The sequence below is a fragment of the Eretmochelys imbricata genome, chromosome 20 (genome assembly GCF_965152235.1).
Source record: "Eretmochelys imbricata isolate rEreImb1 chromosome 20, rEreImb1.hap1, whole genome shotgun sequence".
NCBI classification, from domain to species: domain Eukaryota; kingdom Metazoa; phylum Chordata; order Testudines; family Cheloniidae; genus Eretmochelys; species Eretmochelys imbricata.
This window is the reverse complement of record NC_135591.1, coordinates 9,668,187-9,681,821: the sequence shown is the minus strand read 5'-3', so window position 1 is coordinate 9,681,821 and position 13,635 is coordinate 9,668,187. Positions and strand designations below refer to the sequence as shown.

Sequence of the window (13,635 nt, the reverse complement as noted above, 5' to 3'; positions counted from 1 at the left end):
CGCTAAAACCTGCTCCAGTGGGACGTTTTCAGGAAATCGCCAGTACAGCGTGGCCTAGTGGATACGGTGCTTGACTGGGACTTGGGAGACCCGGATTTTAGACCCAGCTCGTTTGTTCGCCAGCTGGGTGACCCTGTGCACCCCCCCTCATGCCTCAGCTTCCCTCATCTGTAAAATGTGGATAATGATACTGGTCTCTGATCATCATCACAGACAGGGCCTGATCAATGTCTAAGGCAGAGCCTGAAAACCCCCTTCTCCAGCAGGGGAGGGGACACAGGCCCCAGAAAACCTGGGGCCTGAGCCATGAATTTCTGTAGCCTTGCAGGTTGTGCTCTCACGGTGATAAAGATGTCCCATCCCAAACACCGATCCTGAGGCAGAGCCATCTTTCTGAGCCTGCAGAGACAGTTCTTAACACCTCCACAGCTGCTCAGGGCTTTGCTACGCTGCTGCTGGATTCCAGTTTCACCATTGCTATTAGGCAGCCTGTGGGAATCAGGGAGACCATCGCAGACCCAGTCAGTTTCATACCCCTACACCCGGGGCTGTTTGTGGGGGAGGACAGACACAGCAGAGCTCTCTGAACATTCGCTCTGCGTCCCAGCGGCTCAAACATATCAGCCGCTGATCTGCCAGGCGTCCGCATAAATCCTAGCACCCTCCCTCTTCCAGGGCAGCAGTGGGGCTGGGATTCCCTCTAGGGCACTGTCCCCAGGCCCCACCCTCCCGCTAGTGATGCTATCAGCGGTTCCCATCAAAGCAAGGCCAGGGGAATGGGAGTTTACAAAGGTTCCCAAACGCTAGGCAGCTTGGAGGAGAGAGGCCCAGAACTATCCCTCGGTTCTCACTCACGGCTCAGGATGTTGTGCACAAGGGGCTGGCAGGCACTACTTTCCCCTCCTCCCTGCACCCGCCGGCGCCGCGACAGGTACAATTGAACCATTTCCACCTCCAGTAACTAGCCCCAGCTAATAGCTCTCTTCCGGCTGCTGGAGTGCAGCTGCCTTTGTCCTTTGAGCAGGCCCTTTTCAGCTCTCATTCTGACTGCAACGTATATAATGATCTCCCCAGCTTTGTTCTGATCCCTCTCGCGCAGCCCAGCAAGCCGGTAAACAGCCATCAGCATCAGCCATTAGTGATAGTACAGGCCAGCTCCACTCCATATCCTCATGCACCTTTGTTCTATTCAGGCTCTTATCCCACCCTCATCACCACAGCACCTGCATGAGCTGTGACTAAAAATGGTCACGTGTCGTTCATCCTCTCCCTCCCTCCCCAGGGGAGAACTGGGTGTTCCCAGGAGGGTTTTGTTTTGGTAGGGTTCTACTCCGTGTTTATATTGGAGAAGGCCAATCAGAGAAGGATGCCTGGCATTTGAAGCAGGAGGTAGGGAGGTTTGGGATAGTCCGTAGTTCATGTGGCAGGCAGTTCCCCAGTCTGGGACCAGCCCCTGAGGAAGTTCCTGTTAGGGGCTTATTCCTTCACCCGCTTACTTCCCTGGTCCTTCTCGCATGAACAGAGAGCAACAATACCTGAAGTCCAAAGGTGCAAACAATTCGATGTTTATTGGGGTGAACTTCCAGCAAGCATGATTCCAGTTTCCTTCCTTAGTTGTCCCCCTTCCCAGCTCTGACACCACAGAGCCTTGCCTGTGTCCTTGTTCCCATTCCCCCCCCTTAGCAAAACATGATTCCAATTTCTCCAACCCCATTCCCTGTTCCCACTTCCCCCCCCAGAAACCCACACACTTCCTGATTGACTGCAGACTGTATAGTAGAACTTGAGTTCTGCTTAGCTATACCTTAACCAATCATTTTCCTGAAATTTAACTAACCAATCCTAACCTATTGTAATATGATTATGTAACCAATTATATTCCACCACCTTAATTAGTTTACACCCAGCAAAATTAATTATACAGCAGACAGAAACAATCACAGAACCAGACAGAGATTATACAGACAAACAATAACGAAGTGAAGGAGTACTTGTGGCACCTTAGAGACTAACCAATTTATTTGAGCATGAGCTTTCGTGAGCTACAGCTCACTTCATCGGATGCATACCGTGGAAACTGCAGCAGACTTTATATACACACAGAGAATATGAAACAATACCTCCTCCCACCCCACTGTCCTGCTGGTAATAGCTTATCTAAAGTGATCATCAAGTTGGGCCATTTCCAGCACAAATCCAGGTTTTCTCACCCTCCACCCCCCACACAAATTCACTCTCCTGCTGGTGATAGCCCATCCAAAGTGACAACTCTCTACACAATGTGCATAATAATCAAGTTGGGCCATTTCCTGCACAAATCCAGGTTCTCTCACCCCCTCACCCCCCTCCCAAAAACCACACACACAAACTCACTATCCTGCTGGTAATAGCTCATCCAAAGTGACCACTCTCCCTACAATGTGCATGATAACCAAGGTGGGCCATTTCCAGCACAAATCCAGGTTTTCTCACCCCCCCACCCCCATACACACACAAACTCACTCTCCTGCTGGTAATAGCTCATCCAAACTGACCACTCTCCGAGTTTAAATCCAAGTTTAACCAGAACATCTGGGGGGGGGAGGGGTATGGAAAAAACAATGGGAAATAGGCTACCTTGCATAATGACAAAACAATACAAAAGTGAGGATTTCACATCCCAGCTCTTGATAAGTGAGTTCTTGCCAGACAGGATGCTATCAAACTAAGTTTCCTTTTACATCTTCTAGGCACTTCCCTTTCTCTGGAGGTGATAGGACAGGATTGTATTCTTAACAGCCCAACAGCACCTTATTTCAATGTGACTAGTTTGGAATGTGAGGATGTGACCGTTCAATTTCCAGCTTATGGATGCCTCTGCTGCTTAGCCAAAGGCCTTATACAGTCACACAGTGATTTTGAGTCTCTCTTTTATACCTCTATAACTAGCTAAGTGATAAGAATACCCCTAAATTCTTAGAGTAAAGGCCTTTACAGACAGGCCTAAATATCTATATCCTAACAGTTCCATCTCCTGCACAGACCAGCTTCACCCTGGTGGTAGGCAGTGCCATTTGGTTAGCTCTCCTCTGCCATTTTGCCAAGAGCCCCCTTGTACCTGGATCCCACAAAACTGCCTGTGGCATTCCCATAGTGGCCACACCAAAGCTAGCTAGCTGCAGACAGAAAGAACTTGCCCCCTCTTACTCTGCAATGTGCTGCCTCTGTACACACAGAACTGGCCTCCTGCCACCGCATCACGCTGGTAGCATGTTATCATCATCATGTTCCTATTACGCCTCTAGCATTTAGGGCAGTGACCAAGCTCCTCCACTCCTGTCTGTTTCTGGCAAGTCTTTCAATGGTTCCCCAGCTAAGCCCCAGGTTTTTCAGCTCTGCTTCCATATCTCTTTGCCATATTGTTTTTGGGCGGACTCGTTTCACTTGCCTTCATGTGTCCATGTTATTGTTACTCTGGTGATGGAATCAGTTTCCATCCGAAGCACATGAAGGATTCGTCTCCAATGCCTCCAGGCAATGATGGTGCTCAGATCCTCTTAGCTGCACTGTGTCAACAGATCTTGGTTTAAGATTGTTCTGGGCCAAAAGAGAGTTTGGACATGTCATACTTTCAACACAACTTTATAGTGCAGAATGCTGGGGAATGAGAAAGTACGCAGCTCTGATAAATTTTGAGTTTAGTTTTGGTTTTGTATTTTGATGATTTCCAGACTGTATTTAAGCTCCTGAAGGTGTTCCTGGCTTTGATTTTGTTCCGGATGTCCAGGCTTGTTCCACCATCCTGGCTGATGGTGCTGCCCAAGTACGTGAATGTTTCTACACTGATGAGAACATAATCCTCTATCCATACTGGTGATGGTGAGGCAATACTAAAGGTAGATATAGATATCATAGAATATCAGGGTTGGAAGGGACCTCAGGAGGTCATCTAGTCCAACCCCCTGCTCAAAGCAGGACCAATCCCCAATTTTTGCCCCAGTTCCCTAAATGGCCCCCTCAAGGATTGAACTCACAACCCTGGGTGTAGCAGGCTAGGTCATGATATCTGTCTTATTGCGATGGATTTTCAGTCCAATTTGCTGGCTGAATGCATTGAGTGGAGTTGTTTTTTCTTGTATATGGTGTTGGGTATGTGATAGGAGAGCGACATCATCTGCGAAGTCCAGGTCTTCAAGAGTGTCCATTTAATGCCTCTTGGCATGTCTTCTGTTGTACGCCGCATTACCCAGACGATGGCAATGACACACCCCTGACGTACTCCTGTTTTGACTTCAAAACTGAGGTCACTGATCAACACTGCATATAAAGTTGAAATAGAAGCTTTTAAGGACGTTGATTATACGGAAAGGAAGTCCATATGTCCGCAGAATGCACCATAGGCTGTGTGACATTGTGCTCCATGTGTTTTATAGAAGTATGCTTATGAGTGTGAATATGATGTAACTGGAATATGCTTTATGCAAAAGGTCTCTTGTAAGGTACCATAACAAAGGTTATAACCTACTGTATATATTCCTCCTATTTGTATGCATGGATCATTCTTGTATCTGAAGCTAGAAATATGAAATATAATTCTGAGGTCCTATTGTAATTATGCAAAGTGTGGGCCATTAATGGTGGTTTAGAATCTTGATGGCTCCCACTGACTAGGACAACTGGTTGTAAATGGTTTATTTACCGGCAAACCTTCCTGTATACCTGTGAACCAACCCAGGAAGAATGTAGACGAGGGGTCTTACAGTGACATGTCACCATGTCACATGCTAGTGAAATCCATCTTAATCCTTGTACTTTTCCATTGATGAGGCGGGGGTGGGGACAAGCTTAGACAAAAGATTCCTGCCTTGTTCCAAAGCTATAAAAAGGGGGTGGAGCAGGACAAAGGGGGTGCCAGTCATGAGAAAACCCCTGCTTACCACCTGCGATGTCTGCCGGATCTAACAAAGACTGTACCAGGGGAAGTAATTGGGCCCAGACTAGGAAGGAGTCTGGATCTGTAAAAGCGGCAAAGAGTCCTGTGGCACCTTATAGACTAACAGACGTATTGGAGCATAAGCTTTTCATGGATGAATACCCACCCACGAAAAGCTTATGCTCCAATACGTCAGTTAGTCTATAAGGTGCCACAGAACTCTTTGCCGCTTTTACAGATCCAGACTAACACGGCTACGCCTCTGATACTAGTCTGGGAAAGAAGCTTATTGGAACATCTCTGAGGGCGAGATACAATAAGAAACTGATTGCAGGTAGTATTAGGCTTAGACTTGTGTTACTTTGCTTTGAGATTTACTTCATTGTGGCTATTACTTGAAACCAATTAAATCCTATTTTTTATACTTAATAAAATCACTTTTGTTTATTAATAAACCCAGAGTAAGTGATTAATACCTGGGGGAGCAAACAGCTGTGCATCTCTCTCTATCAGTGATATAAAAAGCAAACAATTTACAAATTTACCCTGTATAAGCTTTATACAGAGCAAAACAGATTTATTTGGGGTTTGGATCCCATTGGGAGCTGGGTATCTGGGTCCTGAAGACAGGTAAGCTGCTGAGCTGTTTTTAGTTACAGTCCACAGCTTTGGGGGCGTGGCCCAGACCCTGGGTCTGTGTTATAGCAGGCTAGCGTGTCTGGCTCAACAAGGCAGGGTTCTGGAGTCCCAAGCGGTCACAGAAAACGGGCTCAGAGGTAATTTCTGCACATCAGGTGACAGTCCCAAGGGAATCTCTGTGACTGAACCCGTCACAGGCTGGTCCTGTGAAGGCTATCAAAAGCCTTCTCAAAGTCTATGAAATTTATGTAGAGTTGCCGTTGCCATTCTAAGCACTGTTCTGTTAATGTTTCATACAGTGAAGATCTGGTCTGTGCATCTACACCCTTTCTCAAAACCAACTTGCTCTTTTCTGAGAACACTAACAACTGCCCCGATATACACGGACTATGATCTTATACAATACTTTGCTTGGCACAGATAAAAGTGTGATACCACGACAGTTATTACAGTCACTGAGAGTATGATGAGACAACTGGCTCTGTGGATATGGGGAAAGCGGTGAATGTGATATATCTTGACTTTAGCAAAACTTTTGATACTGTCTCTCCCACAGTATTCTTGCCAGCAAGTTAAAGAAGTATGGGCTGGATGAATGGACTATAAGGTGGATAGAAAGCTGGCTAAATTGTCGGGCTCAACAGGTAGTGATCAATGGCTCCATGTCTAGTTGGCAGCCAGTATCAAGCGGAGTGCCCCAGGGGTAGGTCTTGGGGCTTGTTTTGTTCAACATCTTCATTAATGATCTGGATGACGGGATGAATCGCACCCTCAGCAAGTTCGCAGATGACACTAAAATGGAGGAAGAGATAGATATGCTGGAGGGTAGGGAAAGGGTCCAGAATAACTTAGACAAATTGGAGGATTGGGCCAAAAGAAATCTAATGAGGTTCAACAAGGACAAGTGCAGAGTCCTGCACTTAGGACGGAAGAATCCCATGCACTGCTACAGGCTGGGAACCGACTGGCTAAGCAGCAGTTCTACAGAAAAGGACCTCGGGATTACAGTGGATGAGAAGCTGGATACGAGTCAGCAGTGTGCCCTTGTTGCTAAGAAGGCCAATGGCATATTGGGATGTATGAATAGGGGCACTGCCAGCAAATCGAGGGACATGATTGTTCCCCACTATTCAACATTGGTGAGGCCTCATCTGGAGTACTGTGTCCAGTTTTAGTTCCCCCCCGCCCACTACAGGAGGGATGTGAAAAAACTGGAGCGTGTCCAGTGGAGGGCAACAAAAATGGATTAGGGGGCTGGGGCACATGACTTACGAGGAAAGGCCGAGAGAACTGGGCTTATTTAGTCTGCAGAAGAGAAGAGGGGGGCGGGATTTGATAGCAGCCTTCAACTACCTGAAGGGGGGTTCCAAAGAAGATGGAGTTTGGCTGTTCTCAGTGGTGGCAGATGACAGAACAAGGAACAATGGTCTCAAGTTGCAGTGGGGGAGGTCTAGGTTGGATATTAGGAAACACTATTTCACTAGGAGGGTGGAGGAAATGCGTTACCAAGGGAGGTGATGTAATCTCCATCCTTAGAGGTTTTTAAGGTCAAGCTTGACAAAGCCCTGGCTGGGATGATTTAGGTGGTGTTGGTCCTGATTTGAGCAGGGGATTGGACTAGATGACCTCCAAGGTTTTTTTCCAACCCTAATAGTCTGTGTTTCTATTATTCCTTTCTTTGGTATCTTCATTATAACCACATTGGTTCACTCATCTGGTACTTTTTCCCTTTCCCAGACTGATGTAAATTGAGGGGCCTGGATAGATGCTGCTAATTTAGGATTTACCTTGAACAATTCTCCATTCAAGTTATCCTTGCCAGGAGCCTGCCCATTTTTTAAGGATTTGATGGCTTGAGCAGCCTCCCAGTCGATGCAATGGGGGGAGAGAACCTAGCTAGCTTGGAGATGGAGCAATATCAGTTTCAGAAGAAGACTGTATGATGGGGCAGCCTGCAATAGCCGGGACTGGACTCCTGGAGCCAGGCGGCTCCTACCTCTCTGATGTTCCTGTGTAATTCGCAAAGGGGGAACCTGTCTGGGGTTCTGCTGAGTTTCTCAGAGCGGTTGTCGCAAAGTGGAGAAGGGGAATTGAGTGAGTCTGGAGAGCTCTTTCCACCCAGGCCCAGGGCTTGGAGGAGCTGGGTTCAGTCTGTTTGTATCATGTCACGATGCAGGATTTGATCTGAGCTCAGATGCTGCCGGTCAGGTTCTGTCTTCAGCTCCAGACGCTCCAGGGAAAGGCAGCCTGGGACTAGCATGCAGTGAATACAGTGCTACAGTCTGGGCTGAGAGGAGGTCAGGTTTCTCTGCCTGCTGCCCTGCAGAAAGGCAGCAGTGTGCCATGGGGCCATGGCATCTGGGGGGTTGGGGCACCTGGTAAAGCTGGGGATGTGCTGCTACCACCAGATAGCAGGAGAAATGGGCTGACCTCCATGTTAGACGGAGCAGGCTGCAGCCTGGCCTCTCCGGGGCCTGGTGGAAGCTCAGCCGGTTTACTCCTGGCCAGGTTATCTCCATTAGTTCTTGGGCCAACATGGTCCATCAGCTTCACTAGCTCTGCCTGTCCCTGGCATCCCCCCATTTAATGCCTCCATCCTTAGAGCTTTTTAAGGCCCGGCTTGACAAAGCCTTGGCTTGGATGACTTAGTTGGTGTTGGTCTTGCTTTGAGCAGGGGATTGGACTAGATGAACTCCTGAGGTCCCATCCAACCCTGATATTCTATGATTCTAAGCTCTCCCAGCAGATATCAGGGTGATTGAAGTCTCCCATGAGAACCAGGGCCTGTGATCTAGTAACTTCCGTGAGTTGCCGGAGGAAAGCCTCATCCACCTCATCCTCCTGGTCCGGTGGTCTATAGCAGACTCCCACCACGATATCACCCTTGTTGCTCACGCTTCTAAACTTAATCCAGAGACTCTCAGGTTTTTCTGCAGTTTCATACCGGAGCTCTGAGCAGTCATATCGCTCCCTTACATACAAAGCAACTCCCCCACCTTTTCTGCCCTGCCTGTCCTTCCTGAACAGTTTATATCCATCCATGACAGTACTCCAGTCATGCGAGTTATCCCACCAAGTCTCTGTTATTCTAATCACATCATAATTCCTTGACTGTGCCAGGACTTCCAGGACTTCCAGTTCTCCCTGCTTGTTCCCCAGGCTTCTTGTATTTGTGTATAGGCACTTGAGATAACTTGCTGTTTGTCCTGCTCTCTTAGTATGAGGCAGGAGCCCTCCCCTCTCACGCTCTCCTGCTCGTGTCTCCTTCCGGTATCCCACATCCCCACTTACCTCAGGGCTTTGGTCTCCTTCCCCTGGTGAACATAGTTTAAAGCCCTCCTCACTAGGTTAGCCAGCCTGCTTGCAAAGATGCTCTTCCCTCTCTTTGTTAGGTGGAGCCCATCTCTGCCTAGCACTCCTCCTTCTTGGAACACCATCCCATGGTCAAAGAATCCAAAGCCTTCTCTCCTACACCACCTGCGTAGCCATTTGTTGACTTCCACATCGTCCTCTGTCAGCGGCTGGCTACAAATGTTCTTCCTTGTGCAGATACCCAGCCCGTGCTCCCGACTCCAGGGTCTAGTGCTGCTAGGAATCCCGCAGGCTCGCTGCTTGCTAGCCACAGGAACATCTTTTGTAATTGGTTCTGTATCTACCTGCCATTCATGCCTCCTTTATTCTCAGCATAACAAGGTGGACCTTGTACGTCAGTAGGGATGGGACAGCACTGATGCCTTTGATATACTGTGATCTCAGTGCCATGGAATGGAAACAGGCCACACACCTGACCCTGCCCTGGTTGGGGATTTGGTTTTGTGCCTCCAGACTCCTCTAACACTCCCAGTTCTGCAGTCTCTAGCCATGTTTAAGTTCACCCCAAACCATCTCCCGCTGCAGAGAAGAGCAGCAGGGATGGGAAAGGATGAGCCAGAGTGTGCCAGCACAGTCACCGATCCTAGGCCTGTAGGCGCCGATTACATCCTGCATCACAACGCAATACTACTGAAGGGCAGGCTGGGCTATGCCGAACCCAACCCCCGGCCTGGATGGAACGTTCTCTCCAAAACTCTCCCTCCATTCCCCTCCTTCCCTTTGCAACCTAGTTCTGATAATAGCTGCTGGAAGCAAACACAGCAGAGTTTGCAAGTTATGGAATTTTCCAAAGGGAACAGACAACTGAAAAAACAAAGATTTTCCCCAGCTCTACAAGAACTGCCGAGCCTCCCCCCAACAGAGAGAATATAAAGTTACAGCCCATTCTCGTTATTCAAGAACCTAAGCTATGTGGACTACTTTGTCTGCTGCTTACTCATTTTTCTCCAGCTGAATTCTGCATTTCTTAGCAGCAGATTTCACTGATATACTTAATGTTAATGCTTCTGACTAAACCCTTCTTTCTTCTACAGTAAAGTAGTTAGAGCAAAACCTAGAAGGACATAACAGCTAACTGCAAATTATCCTATCAGACAGGCTGGATTTTAAAGTTCTACGTACAATGGGTTAACAGAAGTTATAAGCATGTTAGACATGAGTAGCACTTGTCAGATGGCTAAGTGCACCAGTGAAAGGTGTTACCCATCCAGTAGACTCTGTAATTGATTACCCATTCATTCAAATATCTTATTTATAACCCTTTCAAAATGGATTCCTAAAACAAAGTGTGACCCATTTCTCCTTAACCCGTTATAAACAAGAAGCAAATTGTACCATGCTTAATTGTTACACTGCACAAGATCAACATTACAGAGACCCTACATTTGAAGCCCACAGCATCCCATCATTTACTCTTTGCTTATTTCAACTGGTCGGGGGTTCAGTAAATGCTCTGTAGGACATTTTGGGAAGATAAAGTTTTAGGCCTGATTTATCCTTGGGATTCAGCCACTGGTGACTAGCAACAGGTGCAAAGACCAAGTACAGGCAGTGTGGTCAAGGGGAGAAAGCACAGGATGGGACTCAGGAGACACAGGTTCTATTCCTGGCTCTGTCACTAGCCTGCTGGGTGACCCTGGGCAGGTCACGTCCCCCTCTTTGTGCCTCAGTTTCCCTATTAGTAACAGGCAGATAATGATACTAATCTCCTCTGCAAAGCGCTTTGACCTCTACTCACAAAAAACACTAGACGAGAGCTAGGGATCGTGAGTACTGTAGTGCCTGGGGACCAACCAAGAACTGGTGCTGTGCTAGGCACTGTACAAAGACAGTAGTAGACAGTCCCTGCTCCAGAGAGCTGACAGCCTAAGGAGACAAGACAGCTGGTGAAGGGAAAAGGGGGTAACATACAAAAGTAGCCAAGAAAAGTTGTATAGGAGCAAACTGTGCTATACCGGTGTTTCCAGCAGTGCAAATTACAGCTTTCCTCCTCATTTCTGAGGCTTATACCAGGACCACTACACTGGCTCCTAGCTGCTGAACTGAATCCCAACCACAGACAAGGCCTTAGTGACATGACACCTCTCTACATCAACGTAGGGCACATAATCTCAGCTATTCCGTCTCTACTGAGAAGCAAGGAGAGGTCGCTGGATTTCATGCCGGTGATAAAGCACGCAAGACAGCAAAGTTCTGCCTTCAAGCATTCCCCAGATGGCTGTTTAACTGGAGCATCTGGTGCTGATCTTACTGGATCTTTACAGAGGAAAGACAAGGTGACAGCAGTGCAAAGCCTTTGGAAAGAGGCCTGCACAGCTATGTCAGAATCAGCTCTTCGGAAGAGATCTGGCAGCTGGAGCTGCCTTGCCTGGTATACCTACTACATACATTACAGTAGCACCTAGCCCAGGAGCCGCAGAGCTGGCTCAGGCCCTCATTGTGCTAGGCGCTGGACGCAGAACAAAAGAGACAATCCCTGCCTCACACAGCTTCCAATATAACACAAATCCTAACTTCACCTGGTGGTTTCTCTGCATAGCCTGCCCAGCCTAGCTCTCATCTCTATCCACCTCCCTCACAGAGGTGTCAGATGAACCAATGAGTTGTTCAGGCATCTGTTGCATGATCGACTATGGGATAAGTGCTAGCCTATAACTTCTTGCCAGTTTCTCCTCTTTCCCCCTAAGTGGTGCTTTAAACCAGGTCAAAGCCTGCAAAAAGCACCAGATGTCTCCCTCTACCTGTGTCTGGAGCCCTGGGGAGCTTCCCCAGTCCAAAGCCAAGCAGGACACGGTTTGCAGGAGAGCTTAAGGAGACGACATAAGGAGGAGAGATCTTTATCCCTCCTGTATCCTGGATGTTATGTCAATGGGAAACCACACCTGGCTGATCCATCATGGACAGGCACTACCAAGAGGAAGTGAAAGCAACAAGAACCAGCACTTGTAAAGGATCCTGCATATGGAAAACGCTACACAGACTGCGGCAGCAGCTGATTAAATCTCCACCATCTCCCCTTCAGCAATGGGGAAATTGGCAGAGTTTAGTGTGCCTGTGTGCAGCCTTGAGCAATGCAAAACACAGAGCCTATGGCTCGCTTGCCTCTTGGCCTGGCGCAACGGAGACGTTAATAATAATTATAAATGTGGCTACATTTCTTTATGAACTAAGTAAAATGCAGCCACTTCTGGGGATCAGCACAACCACCTCCACACAGCACACCAGGACAAAACCTCACAAAGAGCAGCAGGACATTTAACATCCACACAGAGCAGACAGGATTTAGGCAGCTGCAAGAGAAGAAAGATGGCCCAGCAGTGACGATTTGAGGGTGCAAGCTTTGGATCTGAGAGACCATGGATTCAATTCCTTGCTCTGCCACCGACTCCGTATGTGACCCTGGGCAAGTTGCTGCGTGTCTCTGTGCCTCAATTGCCCCTCTGCACAAAGGGGATAATAACTAGGGGACGGTGAGGCAAATATACTAAAGAGTGTGAGATGCCCAGATACCACAGCATGGGGGCCAGCCACCAATCTAAGACACAGAGGTCTGGACCAAGGAACACAACAGTGCACAGAAGCGGATTTCAGTTCCTGGATCCTGCCTAGCTATTGCTGAGATCCCTCCAGCTCAGCAGCTTGACCTGTCACTGGGGCGGGTCAGAGTTTAAGAAGCTGACTTAAAGTGCATCCGATGAAGTGAGCTGTAGCGCACGAAAGCTTACGCTCCAATGAATGTGTTAGTCTCTAAGGTGCCACAAGTCCTCCTTTTTGTTTTGACTTAAAGTGAGCTGTGAAGCAGGAAGTGCCCCTCCAGGCGCAGGGGCGCTCCTGGGCACTGCTAAAGGATCTGGGGCAACTCGGCTTTGGGCTGGGGTGGCTTTCACCCAATACTTGGTTGGGTGTCGTTGGGGGGCTCCCGGATCATCCTTTGGGGGGGGGGCGGAGGTAGGGGGAAACCACAAACGGCCCTGGGGCCCTCACACACACAGGGCATCAGGCAGCATTGGCCACTAGGGAGCCCTGCCCTCTGCCAGAGGCTGAGCGGCCGGGCTGGGTGCCGGGGCCGGAGACGCAGCCGGGGTGCCGGGGAGATGCGAGGGCGGGAGTCGCCCTGATGGAAAGAGGAGGAGACGCCGCCCCCCAGCCCAAGGGAAGGGGCGGCCCTGGGGGATGGGGCAGACCCCCTCCTCCCCGCCCCAGGGCCCTGCTCCCCCCCAGACCCACACCCGACCGGGCCCTGCCCCCCGCGGCCGCGCACTCACTGTCGCCCACCACCGCCTTCAGCCCTGCCAGGGCCATCTCCGCTTCCTGCTGCTCCGGGCCGCCGCCGCTTCCGGGTCCGCGCGCGGGGCAGGGGCAAGGAGCTCGCCCCGCCCGTGCCCCGCCCCCCGAGCGTGGGGACACGCCCCTCCTGGCCTCGCCCCCCCGAGCGTGGGGACACGCCCCTCCTGGCCTCGCCCCCCCAAGCCCTGGGGGTGGAAGTGGGACTCAACTGCGCGGGGGGCGGGGCTGGAGTCAGAACTCCTGGGTTCTGCCCCGGCTGCTCCTGCCCCTGGGCGCGCCCTGGCCTCTCCCTGGCTTGCTCTGGGGAGTGTCTGTGGGGCTGGGCGAGGGCCCCCAGTGTCACGGAAGGACAGCCCCCCCTACACCCCCCCCCGTGACTGATTTCAGTATAAAGCAACTGGGGTGCTGGCGGGTCGATGTCTGCA

At 49.6% G+C, this 13,635-nt stretch overlaps 1 protein-coding gene across 1 annotated transcript in view; it reads right to left on the bottom strand.

Annotated features, from left to right (window-relative positions):
• The window catches only part of LOC144277659 (syntaxin-binding protein 2-like), a 37,136-nt gene extending 23,829 nt beyond the window's left edge, over nt 1–13,307 (bottom strand). Inside the window, exon 1 of the mRNA XM_077838592.1 lies at nt 13,189–13,307. Coding sequence (XP_077694718.1) covers nt 13,189–13,225 — 37 coding nt within the window. The 5' untranslated portion in view covers nt 13,226–13,307. The remainder of the gene's footprint in view (nt 1–13,188) is intronic.
• Between the last annotated feature and the right edge of the window lie 328 nt (nt 13,308–13,635).